Genomic DNA, 17,647 nt, shown 5'->3' on the forward strand with positions numbered 1-17,647 from the left:
AGATTTAAAAACTTAAATTAATAAACTGATTTCTCTTTTCCTAAATCTTATTTGGAGCAGTTGAGTAAAAAAAGAAATAATTATTCAGTTATCTACCTTCCAAGGGCTCCTACCTTAGCCTATAAAGCTGCAATATCCTCCCTTGCCAAAGTATTGGGAAATACTCTGAAATCCTTTTCCTTCACTCTTACAAGGGCTAATACAATTAGTGTAATTAGAAGAAATTTCTACCTTTCAAAAAAAAAAAAAGTCAAGACAATTTCCTTTCCAATTAATAAATGCGGCCTTGACTCTGAGAGGGAGAGGTGCAACCATGTCGCTATTCAGCCATGCTGTGGCCTTAACTGTGACTGAGGAGTGTAATTAGGAAACCCATTTGGCTGCAGATCTGTATTATCTTCAATCATCTTTATCATCAATAAAGATACTCTGAACTCCATTATCAGACTATTATGGCTAAAATTAGTTTAAAAATGTTTCAATACACAGTATTATATCTAGGCCATAGATACAAAAATACTAAATCTAACATAAAATATAGTTTTATGGAGAGTCTCTGACATAGCTGCTCATTAAAGAAATTCTCACTTGTTCAAGCATATGCTCCCTATAGAAAGACCATAATATGACTATCAAATCTGTATCCCCAAAAAAGTGACAGATATATTTCGAAGCTAACCCTTCAGTGTCCGATACAGTTTCTCAAGCTACTGTTTATATAAGCTATTCAATTCAGCTAAATCTTCTAAACCTATAGGCTTAAACAACTCCTCCAAATATTTGGGGTCTCAAAAGATTTTTCAGAATGAAATCAGTGTTCATTCCACAACTGATTACATAAATATGAGATATAAACATATATACAAACACATTAACAACAAAATACTCATTTCAACTAAGCTACTTTGGTAACAGTGTCTAAATAACAAACATCCCTTGTCTATATATTTTTCTAGTATTTCCTTGTAATTCATGTCTAATATCAAATGCTCTGCATACAAAGCTACAATAAATTATGACTGAAACCTCTCTTGTAAAGGTTTATCAACTTAAGGGAAAATATAAACGTACACCAAATAACTAAGAAGAGAAAACTGTGAAATCAGGTATTTGAATTTTCTAGACCGAAATTACAACATTCATTAAAGGAAAAAATTAACATTATTGTTTGAAGTCTAATCACAATTTCTATAATGTAAAACTTCATGTGTAGTCTCATTTTAACTTACTTATTATGATTAACATAATGCAAAAGAAAATTTCAACTTTAAAGGAGAAACAACACCAAAAGGAATCTGAAAAATTTTTTAAACTTTACACATTATCACCAAAAAAAAGTTCATACCTTTGGAAATGGATATCTTATTATTGAAGGACTACCCATATTTATGATACAAATAATGACAATCACTGTTTTATTTTGTGGGTATCCTTATTTCTTTAACTTTAGTAAAAGCAATTTATTAAAAATGGTATTCACAAATAAATCATACTCCCATTTCTCACAGTCATTTGTTTCCATTTTAACAAGACATGACACAAGAATTATAAAATTGTAACTGAGTATACTTACCCACCCACAAAGCAGAGGATATAAAATGTCAAATAAAATATTACAAAGGGTCCAAAGGTTATCAGAAAAAGGACAATGCCAAGGCTTCCCCATCCCCATATGGATAGACTGGTCTGAAATAAAGAAAAAATATAAGTAAATAAGTAAGTAATTCTCCACATGAATTAGAAAAGAACCAACAAAACTTTAACATAGTTCTAAATTTCTTCTTGTAAACATTTATGGCATTATTTCAGTAACTTTTGAAAATGTAAAGTGTACACTTGAAAATTTATCTCCACAAAACAATATACAAAATTTGTATGTATAGAGAGATTCATAGAGCATCTGCAATTACTTTTTAAAAATATCCTAGTGGCAATGCAAAGGTACAGAACAGAAATAGTTATACACACTGTTAAATGAAATCCTGGCATGAGAAATACAACAAAGTATGTATAAAAACATCTGTACATTTATATTTGCAAACGTATATATAAAAGGATAAGTAGGCTACAAAGTTATACTTACTTAGAATTAATATTTCGTCTTGAAACTAGGTCCCAATATAACTACAGCATAAGGAGACATTTTATTAGAAATTTAAATTTCAAGGTAAGAAATTCTTATCTCATTGAAAATTGTGATACTATTTTACTCAAATTATGTGTAGAAACTCATACAATTATAATTACAAAAGTTCCAACTTGCAGTTACCAAAATTTACGAGCTCAACAAAACATCACCAAAAAGTATTCATACATTAAAAAAAAAAAAAAACCTATTTCATACAGAATTATACTGTTTTTCAGTCAATAAAAAAATATGCCTTTTATTAAAGGCAAACTGGATTTTGGCAATTTAAGTCATTATGAACAAATACATGTGTTCAATTCAGCAAGTTCCTACATCCATTGGCCTTGCACTGTGAGGTAGTACACAAAGGAAGCATTTGTCCCACTCATGCCATCAAGGAGCATGGAGAAGAATGTCCTATAGGAATGAAACAATTAGATACTGAACCAAAAGAAAATAATAGAAAGCATTATAAGATGCTAAACTGAACAAAATTAATGACCAAAAAACTATAGAACAGACAGTAAGCACTGTGAATTATGAGAGAAAGGAGGGTTTTATTTATTCATTCATTCACTCACCAGTCATTGCTTCCTTTGTGCCAAGCACAGCTCAAGGTAGTGGGGATACCACAAGGGATAAAACATATCCTCATAAATCTACATTCTAGTAAGGAGAGAAATACAAGTATATGCTCATAAATTCACATAGCTTCATAAGTTTACATTCCAGAAGTGGGGAAAAAGAAAATTAAGTAAATATGTAGTTATATCACATGGGGATAAGTGCTACGGAGAAAAATAAAGCAACTGTATAGGGCTGGTCTAAGCAACTGTAAATGATTAGATGACAAATGAACAGAAATCCTGGACAAGATTTATTTAGGGAGACATACAATACTGAGTCTTCTTATCCCAAAATGGTATTTTTCAACTTAATCATATCTTCTTCTATGTCTCTCAGAGTTACACAACTCTTATTCTTTTGTGTTTTATTGTCCTTTTTCCACATCTTGGTCACTTTATCTTTTAAACACAGGACAGAATGCCTGCTAACGAAGTTTCTGCTCTGCCTCCACGTTCTCTCCTCTCTGAATCAGGAGGGAATACTATTTCACCTACAGAAGTGTCCTCTGACTTCCTTCTAAGAGCTGGTAAGTAGGACATAGTTACTTAGAATAAAGTTCAGAACCACTCAGTTTCTCTAATACTTTGCTGAAGTTCCTAATCCACACTAAAATATGGCATGCCACTCTCTCCTGTCCTGTGCAACTTCCACTGAGAAGTCTGCTGGCAAATGTACTGGAGCACCATTACATGTTTTTTTTCTTTTTCTCTTGTTGCTTTTAGGATCCTTTCTTCTTCATCCTTGACCTTTGAGAGTTTGATTATTAAGTATCTTGAGGTAGTCTTGGTTTAAATCTGCTTGGTGTTCTATAACCTTCTTGTAGTTTAATATTGATATCTTCTACTAGGTTTGAGAGGCTCTTTGTTATTGTCTATCTGAATAAATTTGCTACCCCTAACTCTCTCTCTACCTCCTCTTTAAGGACAGTAACTCTTAGGTTTGCCCTTTTGAGGCTATTTTCTAGATCTTGCAGCTGTGCCTCGTTCTTTTTTATTCTTTTTTCTCCTCTGTGTATTTTCAATTAGCCTGTCTTCAAGTTCACTCATTCCTTCTTCTGTTTGATCAATTCTGTTAAGAGATTCTGATACATTTGTCAGTAGGTCAACTGCACTTTTCAACTCCAAGATTTTTGCTTGATTCTTTTTATTAATCTCCTCGTTAAATTTATCTGATAAGATTCTGAATTCCTTCTCTGTATTATCTTGAATTTTGTTGTACGTCCTCAAAACAACTATTTTGATTTTTCCACTCAAAAGGACACATATCCGTGGTGTCTTATTTAGTTCATTTGGTGAGGTCAGTGTTTTCCTGGACAGTCTTGATGCTTGTGGATGTTCACTGATGTCTGGACATTGAAGAGTTAGGCATTTATTGTAGTCTTTACAGTCTGGGTTTGTTTGTCCCAGTCCTTCTTGGGAAGGCTTTCCAGGTATTCGAAGGAACTTGGGTGTTGTGATCTGTTTCTAGTCACTGGAGCCATATATACATTACGGGCACCTTAAGCCTACTAATGTTGTGGCTCTGAAAGACTTGTAGTGGTATTGCCTTCATGGTCCTAAATAACATGTGGAAGAATTATTTAAATTACCAGACAGAAACTCTTGTTCTCTTCCCTTACATTCTCCCAAACAGAGTCTCTCTCTCTCTCTCTCTCTCTCTCTCTCTCTCTCTCTCTCTCTGCTAAGGTGTGTGGAGCTGGGGGAGGGGTGACACAAGCACCCCTGTTGCCACCTCCACTATGATGGCACTGGATCATACTTGAAGTCAACAAAGTACTGAGTCACACTCGAGGCCTGTGGTAACCATCCCAGTGGTTGGAACCTGAGGCCAGCAAGCCTTGCCACTGTAAACTGCTTTGGAGTCCTAAGTAAACTTGAAAGGCAGGCTAGGCCACAAGAGTGCAAGTCCTGGGCTGTGCTGGGTTCGGAGCCACCACACCACCCAGTGAGACACCAGCTGGGGCGACGAAGGGCGCACTTGCACCACCCTTCCTCCCACCCCAAGTAGTGCAGCTTGCAATTCCGGGAAAGACTCCTTCTCTCTGCTTGAGGAGAGGAGAGGGAAGAGTGAAAAGGATTCTGTCTTGCAACTTGGATACCAGCTTAGGCACAGTAGGACAGGTCATCAGGCAGAGTCCTGAGGCTCCTGTTCCAGGCCCTACCTCCCAGACAGCATTTCTAGACACACCCTTGGCCAAAAGGGAACCTACTGCTTTGAAGGGAAGGACCTAGTTCTGGCAAGATTGATTATCTGCTGACTAAAGAGCCCTTGGGCCCTGAATAACCAGCAGCAGTAGGTACCCAGGCAGTACTTTCCATGGGCCTTGGGTGAGATTCAGAGACATAGTGGCTTTAGGTGTGACCCAGTACATTTCCAGTTGTGGTAACTATGCGGGGAGACTTCTGCTTGAGAAAAGGAGAGGGAAGAGGGAGGGGACTTCGTGTTGCACCTTAGATACCACCTTTACTATTAGTTATGTAACCACTACATGCCTTCATTTCCTCACCTATGTCATGTGGTTACTGTGGGGAGTAAATGAGTTCACAGTCCAGTGGTCAATTTTGGTTTAATCACTATTATTATGCAAAGTTCAACAATAAAAAAGTTTTTAAACATTGCCCAAGGTCACACAGCTATAAGGGTAAGATCTCACACTAAGCCAATCTTGACTCTTTAACCCATAAAATTTGTCAGCTGACAATTGTCTTAAAAGTCACAGTAAGACTCGGTACTGATGGAACGTATCTCAAAATAATAAGAGCTATCCATGACAAACCCACAGCCAATATCATACTGAATGGGCAAAAACTGGAAGCATTCCCTTTGAAAACTGGCACAAGACAGGGATGTCCTCTCTCACCACTCCTATTCAACATAGGGTTGGAAGTTCTGGCCGGGGCAATCAGGCAGGAGAAAGAAATAAAGGGTATTCAATTAGGAAAAGAGGAAGTCAAATTGTCCCTGTTTGCAGATGACATGATTGTATATTTAGAAAACACCATCGTCTCAGCCCAAAATCTCCTTAAGCTGATAAGCAACTTCAGCAAAGTCTCAGGATACAAAATCAATGTACAAAAATCACAAGCATTCCTAGACACCAATAACACAAACAGAGGGCAAAATCATGAGTGAACTCCCATTCACAATTGCTTCAAATGGAATAAAATACCAGGGAATCTAACTTATAAGGGATGCTGAAGGATCCTCTTCAAGGAGAACTACAAACCACTGCTCAATGAAATAAAAGAGGACACAAAGCAAATGGAAAAAACATTCTATGCTCATGGATAGGGAAAGAATCAATATCCTGGAACATGGCCATACTGCCCAAGGTAATTTATAGATTCCAATGCCATCCCCATTAAGGCTACCAATGACTTTCTTCACAGAATTGGGGAAAAAATTCTTTAAAGTTCATATGGAAATAAAAAGCAGTAGCATTGCCAAGACAATCCTAAGTCAAAAGAACAAAGCTGGAGGCATCATGCTACCTGGAGCTTCAAACTATACTACAAGGCTACGGGTAACCAAAATCAGCATCGGTACTGGTACCAAAACAGAGATATACCGACCCAATTGGAACAGAACAGAGCCCTCAGAAAATAATACCACACATCTACGGAACCATCTGATCTAACAAACCTGACAAAAAACAAGAAATGGGGAAAGATTCCCTATTTAATAAATGGCGCGTGGAAAACTGGCTATGCCATATGTAGAAAGCTTAAACTGGATCCTTCCTTACACCTTATACAAAAATTAATTCAAGATGGATTAGAGGACTAAATGTAAGACCTAAAACCATAAAAACCTAGAAAAAAATCTAGGCAACACCATGAGGACATAGGCATGGTAAGGACTTCACGTCTAAAATACCTAAAAGCAATGGTAACAAAAACCAAAATTGACAAATGCGATCTAATTAAACTAAAGAGCTTCTGCACAGAAAAGAAACTACCATCAGAGTGAACGGCAACCTACAGAATGGGAGAAAAATTGCAATTTCTACTTCATCTGACAAAAGGGCTAATATCCAGAACCTACAGAAGAAACTCAAACAAATTTAAAAGAAAAACAATCCCATCAAAAAGTGGGCAAAAGATATGAACGCTCCACTTCTCAAAAAAGTAAGTCATTTATGCAGCCAACAGACACATAAAAAAATGCTCATCATCACTCGCCCCATCCAGAGAAATGCAAAATCAAAAACCACGAGATACCATCTCACAGCAGTTAGAATGGCAATCCATTTAAAAGTCAGGAAACAACAGGTTGCCGGAGAGGATATGGGAAATTAGGAACGCTTTACACTGTTGGTGGACTACCTAAACTAGTTCGGGGTCATTGTGGGAAGACAGCTGTGGCGATTCCTCAAGATCTAGGAACTAAGAAATACCATTGACCCAGCCATCCCATTACTGGGTATATACCCAAAGGATTATAAATCATGCTGCTATAAAGACACCATGCACACGTATGTTTATTGTGGCCACTATTCACAATAGCAAAGAACTTGGAACCAACTCAAATGTCCATCAAAGACAGACTGCGAATGAAGAAAATGTGGCACATATACACCACGGAATACTATGCAGCCATAAAAAGGATGAGTTCATGGATGCAGCTGGAAACCATCATTCTCAGCAAACTATCGCAAGATCAGAAAACCAAACACCCCATGTTCTCACTCATAGGTGGGAAATGAACAATGAGAACACGTGGACACAAGAAGGGAAACATCACACACCAGAGAAGTTCACCTGGTATATTTATACATTATATGGCTTAGGGCTGCCAAATAGATAGGGCTAAGTAAGTGGGGGGGGAGGGGGGGGAGGAGAAATAGCATTAGGAGATATACCTAATGTAAATGACGAGTTAATGGGTGCAGCACACCAACATGGCACATGTATACACACGTAACAAACCTGCCGTGGTGCACATGTACCCTAGAACTTAAAGTATAATAAAATATTAATTAATTTTAAAAAGTCACAGTAAGAAAAAAATGCTAATATAATAAATGAATGCTTTTATCTAAATATTAATCAGCTTAATATGCCTCCCAAGAAAGTAGTAGAAAACTACCTGCAATAAGTGAATATAATAAATTCCTGGTCTGAAAATCAATTTATCCATGTATCTTCTAAATAAATAACGGAAAAAATTTGAATTTCAAAGTGTGTCTACTTATTAGCATGCTTAGATAATCTACCTGTATTGATCTGAACTCAAGGACACAAAAAGACATAAAAAATGACCTCAACTTCCAAGATTCTGAAAATTACGATGCAAAAAATTACATATGCATCCTGACCATAGAAAGGAAGTTGAAATAATTTAACTTGTGATATTTTCTGCCTATCAAGGCATACTGACATTTATCTCACTTGATCCTCAAAAGATATTTATGATAGGAAAGGCAGCATAATACAGTACTTAAGAGTCAGAAATCACGGATTCCAGATTGCCACTAACTTTCTGTATAACCTTTGCAAAATCACTAACCCTCTCTTTGATCCAGAATACCCATCAGCACCGTGAAGTGGCTGAGTTGTGGTATCATCTCTCAAGTCTAGTTGTAGCAGACTGGTTCAGTAACTCTTCACAATCACACAACTAATTCAGTGCTTAATTTATCAGTGCTTAATTCAGCTAATTCAGGTGTAGATTATCCTGGTTCATGTGGAGAGTGGGGGTTAAGCGGAAAATGCTGTTTTAGATCAGCTATTTTATACTAGCTCTCTTAGAACAGGCTGTCAGAAATACCATAGAAAGGAACTTGGACTGTGAGATGAATCTCACTAGAATGGGTCAACCACTCTCCGTCTTATATTTAAATACATTATATGGCTTAGGGCTGCCAAACAAATTGGGCTAAGAATCTTACAGTTGATACTACTTCAGTGCCAACTTGAGTCATAATAATTATATATATAGTTCCACAATAAAAATAAGTAGCCATAAGAAGAGTGGTCTTATAACAAGTACAGACTGTTTTCCGCCCGCCTTATTCTATCTACAATAAGTTGAACATTCTTCTCCAGGTAATTTCAATAGAATGTGCTCCTGATGTGGAACCTTGTTTCATTCAACATCAAATAATAATGTAACCAAGGCCAAGTACACAGAAGCTGCTCATTAAGTATGAAAATTACTAACTAGACAAGTGAAATGAGGGAAGGAACGGAAAAAGGAGAGAAAAGGGGAGACCAAGGGAAGGGGGAAAGGACAGTGAGAAGGCAAAGGACCTTAAAGTGTTCCTCCTCAGTCTCACCTGATGGCTTCAGATACAATGCTGTATACTCCTATGATTAGTTTATGGTGGAGCAACATATGCATGGCTATACGATTAAGAAAAAAATTGCTTTAAATATAAAACTAAGTAATGAGCCTTAATATTCTATTTCATGTGTGGGTATGCGTACATTTAACATAAAAACTACTGTCCTCCAACCCAATTATTTTGGAGGCTTCATATTGATTCTATTGTTACTAGGTGGGTATGTGTTAGGCCTTAATGATACAAAGATGAATGAGGCAGTTTCTGCCACTAACATGTTCAGAAGCTAAAAAGGTAAAGTACACATGTAATGATAACATAAGTGTAGTAAATGCCACAATAAAGAGATTCACAAAGTGTTTGGGGAATACAGAAAAGATAATGCCTTTATAGCTTAAATATTTTTGGAACTCCTTTTAAATTGTCTTCAAAAGCAGTTTTGCAGGTGAACAATAAAATCAATCTTTTATTTATGATTACCCAATTCTTTCCACTAAAATGGTACTACCCAAAACCAGTTACTAACTTTATATGCTAAAGTTTTGGTAATTTCCAAAAACAAAAACTTGAAGTGAACAAATATTTACAAATATTGAGGCTGCTCAACAGTGTACCAACAGGGAAAGTACTCTTTAAAACTCTTGATTCAAAAGGAGAACATAAAATAACATTTGTTTAGTGAACCTAAGCCCAATGCTCAAGACTATTTACACTTTTACAGGTTTTGTTTGTTTAAAAAGACGGAGTCTCTCACTATCTTCCAGACTGGAATGCAGTGGTGCCATCACAGCTTAATGCAGCCTTCAACTCCTAGACTCACAGGATCCTCCCACTTCAGCCTCCTGAGTAGCTGGGACTACCAGCATGTACCACTTTACCTTGCCCTGGCATGTCTAAATATATATAAATATTTCATTTATCAATGATAATAAAGAATATGATTCTTATTCTACATATACTAGTTTGTGCAGGATAAATGCACTATTCAAGAGTTTCCAAAAAGTAATTTTAAAACCACATATAATCACAAGTACAAGATGATTTTACAAAAGAGGGAGAACAACAGCCAGATGGCACTAGCCATGAATTATAATAAGCTGATACATGGTTAGATTTATCAGTGCCCAAAAGAACAAATGAAAAAGAAAAAAATGTAAAAGTCACAATTCATTCGACATTTAATAAAACATAGAAAAAACTATTTCCATGATATTAAAATTAACTGCTTAGATTCATCTCACCGCTTTTATCATCCCTAACATTAGTATAAGGAAATAATAGATCAACAACTCTGGTACAGAAAACCTTAAGGGAAACTATAAATATATATAAAATAAGAACCACACAATTTTAAAATCATTTGATCAAAATTTTAATTGATATGGTAAATTCACACGTACTTTATTTAGTTCCAACTATACTTCCACCTCAAAAAAAAAAAAATCACACCTCCTTTACTCAGGAGGCCTATTCCATAACTTCCTCTCATAATCTGATATGGCTAAAAGGTGGTTAAATCAAGAATCAATGATCAAATTATAATATCTTGTGACACATCTTTTAATTATAATTTTTTAACTGTGAGATCTAATTGTTATACAAGTAGAATTTATTTCCAGGGAAATCTGTTCCTAAAAGTGAACACACACACTCAAGGAATTATGACTCTTTCTTTCCACAGGGTCAACCAATAGAAGAGCCAAAGGTCAGTTCCAACAATCTCCTTGATTTTTCTATAGAATAAATAGGAGACTTCCTGTAAAAATTCTTTAAACTGATTCAACAAAAATAAATAAATATAATAGAGCCAGCCCTAACAATCATCCTGTGAGTTCATCTGGTATATCAGCTGTTCAGATTTTGAAAGCCACAGGCTGACAGAAACATTTCCATTCATACTGGTTATGTTCCTGGGGCAAAACACTAAGCATTTTTTGTATTGTGTTTATAATTTTGTACTAAAATATGCCGGACAAAATAATAGAAAAAAATCCTCCCTAACAACCATTCCAGTTTCAAGTCCCAGAAACAACAAGACCTTAGCAAATAAGGAGGCAAAAGTGGCAATGATTGATTCACTGACAGTGCAGTCACTACAGATGGGTCTCAACCCATCTGACTTATAACCTCTATTACTCACTCAATCTCTAAATCTTCTAAGCCCAGGGATTCAGTCTGTCTCCTTTTCCACTATAATTTTCTGTAGCTTCCAGTCAAGTTTTTTCTCTCATCCTAGTATGCAACAGAAACAAGTACATTTCAATACCTCGGAAGGTGATACTAGTTGCTCTTTGTTACAAACAATGTAAGGATTGAGAAAGGGATCAGAAACTGACAATGTTTTATCTGACCAACACAGCATTTTTTAAAATTCTGAGTAAGCATTTAAAAGTCTGTAAAAATCAGGATTTCTGGCTTTTCTTGAAAAACAGAAATATATGGAATCAGGAATCAGTGAAATTGTACACCTGCAAGGCAATAACTAGATAAATCTGAGTTGGCAGCAACATACCCCCTGAAAATGAGCCATGAATGTTTTAGCACTGCCACAGCCCCACACTTGCTATAAGGTTTATCTGATGCTAAGTCCAAGACATGATATAGCAACATAATTTTACTGCTTTTTTTATTAAAGTTGGGAAAGCATACAGGAAATCAAAGGGACCAAGAAAAATTAATACTACTTTGCAAGTATGCCCTTGATTACCTTTAAGCAGAAGAAAGCTTGCAATTCCTAGGGTTCTGTTTTTACCTTCTTATAGTCTTACTAGATATGCAATCCTGAGTCTTCTAGTCTACCACTTATAACTACCCATATGTACTTGACTTCCAAAACTGTACCTCCAGCTCAGAAATATCTCCTGAGTTTCAGAAACTTATATTCAACTACATACTGAACACTTCTACCTCAATTTGTCATAAAGATCATAAACTTATCATGTCCAAAATTAAATTCATTGAAGATCCCAAATGTTTCCTGTATTCCTTTACTTTTTTAAAAGGAGGCATCAATACCTACCCAATTACTGAGAAGAGAAATTCTAGAGTTGCCTTGGATTACCCTCTTGGAATTTTTCAGCCAATTAAGCTATCAGGGCCTGCCTGCCCATTTTATATCTTAAGTATCTTTTGAAACCTTCCCTCCCTCACAGTCAAAGCTTGACACAAAACCTTCATTTTAGCTGCATGACTATAACATTCCTGCTCCTCCCTGTACTCCATCCTCCTTGCTGCCAAAAGGACCTTTGAAAAAGATTCTAAAATACCTGGCTTCTCCATGAGCATGACTTGCTCTCTTGCTTCTGTTCTCTAGGATGGACTACTTTTACTCCCTAGCAAAAAATTCTATCAAGTTCCCCTCAAGAACCAGCTGAAATTGTTATCTTCCATGAAGCAAACCTTCCCTCATAAACATTTCACACTCTTACTAAAAACGTTTTTCCTTGTATTCTCTGCTTCCACTGCAAAATTTACAATTCTACAGTAGTTATTCATGCATATTTACCTCTTCTAAACTAGAAGCTTCTTTCATTCATTCACTAAACATTTACTGAAGTCTATCATGTGCCTAGGATAGTAAGGTTCTGCAATTTCAAAGGTAATTAAAGCATAGTTTTCCTGAACTCAAAAAGCTCACAGTTTTGTAGGAGACAACATACATATAATTACAAAACAATACAGTAAGTAAAATGACATGCTTCAGTTATTATAAGACATTAGGAAGGAACACATCATCTGACTCAGCTAGAAAGGGTGGAGGGGGGGTCAGTCAGAGGAAGCATCTTGGAAAAAGCGACACCTAAGATTAGTCTCCAAGAATTATAAGGATATAGCCAGGTGAAGAACAGAATAACTGATAAAGAGACCATAACATGAGTAGGCACTGAAGCAAGGAACAATGTTCTGTGTGTTAAAAGAAAGCCCTTAAACAAACAAAAGACAGACACTTCACAAAAGAAACAGATGAAGAAAAGCTCAACATCACTAATCATCAGAGAAATGCTAATCAAAAAAAAAAAGTGAGATACCATCTCACGCCAGTCAGAATGCCGATTATTAAAATCTCAAGAAACAACAGATGCTAGTGAGGTTGTGGAGAAAAAGGAACGCTTTACACTGTTGGTGGGACTGTAAATCAGTTCAACCATGTGGAAGACAGTGTGGCAATTCCTCAAAGACTAGAGGCTGAAATACCACTTGACCCAGCAATCCCATTACTGGGTATATATCCAAAGGAATAGAAATCATTCTGTTATAAAGATACATGCACATGTATGTTCACTGCAACACTATTCACGGTAGCAAAAATATGGATTCAACCCAAAAGCCCATCAATGATAGACTGGATCAAGAAAATGTGGTACATATACACTGTGGAATACTATGCAGCCATAAAAAGGAACAAGAGAGTAACAAGGTCATGTCCTTTGTAGGACATGGATGGAGCTGGAAGCCATTATTCTCAGCAAACTAATGCTGGAACAAAAAAACTGAACACTGCACGTTCTCACTTGTAAGTAGAAGCTGAAGGATGAGAACATATGGACACACAGAGATGAAAAATACATACTGGCACCTGTCTGGCAGGTGTGGATGGGAGAAGGGAGAGCATCAGGAAGAATAGCTAATGGTTGCTGGGTTTAATATCCAGGCGATGGGATGATCTGTGCAGCAAATCACCATGGCACACGCTTACCTATGTAACAAACCTGCACATCCTGCACATATACCCCTGAACTTAAAATAGAAGTTGAAAAAGAAGACAGATTTGAATAGTATTTAACCTATCTTAAACCATTTAAGTTTTCTACAAATCCATTGATCAAATACAATACAAGACATGGTTTTAGTAAGTATGTCACAGCAATACAATGGCCTCAAATTTAAGGAGACTCAAAATCGAGCCCTACAAACTGACTCTTAGAGCAAAGGTAGAAGACACAGAGATTTGACCTGTACTTAAGTCAATTAAAACCTAACATAACTCCTTCAAAGTACCCAAGACTATTTCAGTGTTGCTACTTCTTTTTGATTATTTTCCTTTTATTTTGTGCAATAAATAGACTGATATTTAATTAGACCTCCAAAATCCCGTAGGTTCTAGGAACATAAACATAATAAGGGAAAGAAATTCACCTCAGTTTGAATGAGAGGAACAAAACAAAATACAATTCAACAAACCACTGGAAAAATGACAGATAGAACTGGTTGAAAAATCTGTTGCAAAAGATGTACCGAGAGTTCATACCTCAAACAAAATGACTAATTTTGGCTTTCTTTTCAACTCAGCATGATCTCAGCATGATGGAGTACAGGGGAGATAAAAACAGACTGGAGGTATGTACAATAGTGTTGCCACTGTGTAAAACAATAGGCAATTTCTCAAAAAATTAAACACAGAATTATGATATGACCCAGCAATGCCACACCTACCCAAATGATTAAAAATTGGTATTCAAAATGATTAAAAATAGGTACTCAAACAGAAACATGTACACACATGTTCATAGCAGCACTAATTACAACAGCCAAAAGGAAGAAATGCCCCAAATGTTTATCAGTGAATGAACAAAGTGTGGTATCTACCTATAATTCAGCCATGAAAAGGAATAACGTACTAGTACATGCTATAATGTGAATGAGCTTAAAAAACTTATGTTAAATGAAAGAAGCCAGAAACAAAGGCCACAGTTTGTATGATTTCATTTATGTAAAATATCCAGAATACGTAAATCCATAGTGATAGAATTCAGACTGGTGACTGCCATAGGCTGGGGGGAAGAGGAAAATGGCTTAACGCATACAGTCTTCTTTTAGGGTGATAAAAATATTCTGACACTAATTAGAGGTGGTGGTTGCATACCATGGTGAATATACTCAATACCAATGAATCACTCATTTTTAAATGGCTAATTTTACATTATGTCAATGCTAACTCAACTTCCAAAAAGTTAAAAAAGAAAACAAAAAAACAAAACAAAAAACTGGGCCTGTTGTTAGAAGACACGATTTCTAGACCAGGTTCTAGGCTAGCTACTTATTGCCGACCTCAGCCATGGTTTCTTCATCTGCAAAACAGTTGAAAACAGATGACATCCAAGGTCCCTCTCATTAACTGTATCTGTAGCACTGAATTTATAAAGAATTGTATCATATAGGAATGTATCTGAAAAAGTCTGAAGTACTAGTTAACGTTCTCAGCAACAGATTTTCAGGGAAGTCATTAGAAAGCTAATCATAATTGCTGGGCACAGTGGTTCATGCCTATAATACCAGCACTTTGGGAGACTAAGGCGGGCAGATCACTTGAGGTCAGGAGTTCAAGACCAGCCTGGCCAACATGGTGAAACCCCGTCTCTACCAAAAATACAAAAATTAGTCAGGTGTGGTGGTGTATGTCCATAGTCCCAGCTGCTCTGGAGGCTAAGGCAGGAGAACTGCTTGAACCAGGAAGCGGAGGTTGCAGTGAGCCAAGATCACGCCACTGCATTCCAGTCAGGGCAACAGAGCGAGACTCTGTCTTAAAAAAAAAAAAAAAAAAAAAAAAGGTTAACATAATTGCTTCCCATAATGACTTAGCTTAAAAATGGATGTAAGTATTAAAAGATAATGTAACGAAGTACAATCTGTTGTTTAGATTATTATCTTTTAGTGGTCAAATTATACCCAAGGATAGAAATCAGAGAATCAAAAATAAATAAGTAGATTTTTTTAAAAAGAGAGAGAGAATCTACAAAAAAAGGCTAGACTAAATAAGTCTTGGGCATTTTCCCCAGTATCAGTTCTTTCAGGCTTTGAGAGATACTCAAGAGTATCATATAGTCTGAGGTCACTAAATGTTGGCATTTTATATTTGCAATTAGAGTCAATTCAGGCAGATTTTTTTCCCAAGATTGTGGATTAGAGGTTTTCAATATGCCTCAGCCACTTGGAATTAGCAAAACAGTGCATAAAGATCAACTCTGAGAGCTTTAATTCAAGAAAGAAAACAGGATTTACCAGAATGCAAAGAACACCCCAGAACCCAGGAAGGAGAAGGTAGGAAGGCAGCTCAAGGGACAGCATTTGGCTGACAAAAGTAAGTGAAGCTCCAGTACATGAAAGGGACAGGCAGTATCCCTCTGTGACTCACCTTTTCCACTAGGGATCTGTGCAACCCAGGCCATGGGAGAGCACCTTGTTTCTCCCAAACACTGACACTAAATTGGGAAAAGACTGAGAGACTGAAACAGGAAAAGACACCAGGAAAAGCTGCAGGCATTTTCCCAAGCATGGGAATAAGAGGAAAATGCCTTTTTTGGGAAAAGAGTCTCTCTGTTGCCCAGGTTGGAGTGCTGTGGCATGATCTCAACTCACTGCAACCTCCTGCCTCCCAGGTTCAAGTGATTCTCCTGCCTCAGCCTCCTGAGTAGCAGGGATTACAGATACCCACCACCAACACTCGGCTAATATCTGTATTTCTAATAGAGACAGGGTTTACACCATGTTGGCCAGGCTGGTCTTGAACTTCTAACCTCATCTACCTGCCTTGAACTCCCAAAGTGCTGGGATTACAGGCTTCGGCTACCCCACCCGGCCAGAGGATGCCATTTTTAATCTGGGCTCATACAAAGTAAGTCACTGTTTGGCTACCTAGCAGCAGTGGCCATTGCAGGCATTTTAGTTTCAGGCCAGAGATTGGAGCACTTGCCCTGGAGTGGGGAAAGGACTCTCACAGCCAGAATTGAGTGGCGAGTGTGGAAAGCACCCAAGCAGCAAGCACTGGTATTAGACTTCCCCATCACAGGACTGGAGCAGGAAGAGACTTGTGAAGCTGAGGTTTCTCCTAGGATGCAAGACTCGCAGCCAGGAACAGCTCTGCGACTTAAAACTGGTCTACTTGTGTCATTGCTGGGCACCCCAGTCCACTTTCATGGACAGTTCAGGGAGAGTGTCCCACTAGTTCTGAGGAGCGGGAGGGAAGCAGACTCCACTCCCATGGAGATCTAACCCTTGGCATGGACTGCCCCTGAGGAAGAAGGGAAAGCACCCCACCAAAACCCACCTTGGGTCAAAGGAAACACAGTGTGGTGCCAGCCACAAAAGGAGGGACCACCAAAATCCAGGAATGAACTTGGAGACGGGGTAATCTCTTAACCCCTACCTACTCCCCAGTACACTGTTGCAGAGACAGCAGTGGCTCTTCCCATTGGGGTCCAGGGCACCGGGGCTGAAGGAGGCCATTTCTTAGACTTCTCCAGAAGCTTCACTCTCACCAAAGGTGGGGCACTTTTCATGCTTCTCCACCGCCTCCACCTCTGCTAACGGTGAGCATGCGCAGACTTAAGAGCCTACCTGCCAACTCTTAATCTTAAGTGCCACCTACTGGACTGCAGCCTAAATCATACCACCAAACAAAAGTATGTTGCTACAATAAACAATACCTGACAAAACCACCATATGAATTTATCTGCAACCAAGGAACCCATACAGGGCCTTGGCTCTCTGAAAGCACCCAGAAACAAAGCCAACTGATCGATGCAACATACATCAGTCATACCCTCAAGGGAAAACAGAATTTAAAAATCAAAAAGTCCCAGCCAAATGAAAGCAAATTAACAAAAAAAAAA

At 37.5% G+C, this 17,647-nt stretch overlaps 1 protein-coding gene across 3 annotated transcripts in view; it reads right to left on the reverse strand.

Moving 5' to 3' along the window:
- SNX13 (sorting nexin 13) overlaps nt 1-17,647 on the reverse strand; it is a 152,333-nt gene that overhangs the window by 107,382 nt on the left and 27,304 nt on the right. For 2 of the 3 annotated variants that reach the window (XM_017890083.1, XM_017890084.1), the window contains exon 2: nt 1,574-1,686. In XM_017890083.1, coding sequence (XP_017745572.1) covers nt 1,574-1,686 — 113 coding nt within the window. Of the gene's footprint in view, nt 1-1,573; nt 1,687-11,178; nt 11,271-17,647 lie in introns of all 3 variants that reach the window. The other variant, XM_017890085.1, reaches the window with a different exon arrangement.

This window comes from Rhinopithecus bieti, unplaced genomic scaffold (genome assembly GCF_001698545.2).
Source record: "Rhinopithecus bieti isolate Rb0 unplaced genomic scaffold, ASM169854v2 scaffold_19861, whole genome shotgun sequence".
Lineage (NCBI taxonomy): Eukaryota > Metazoa > Chordata > Mammalia > Primates > Cercopithecidae > Rhinopithecus > Rhinopithecus bieti.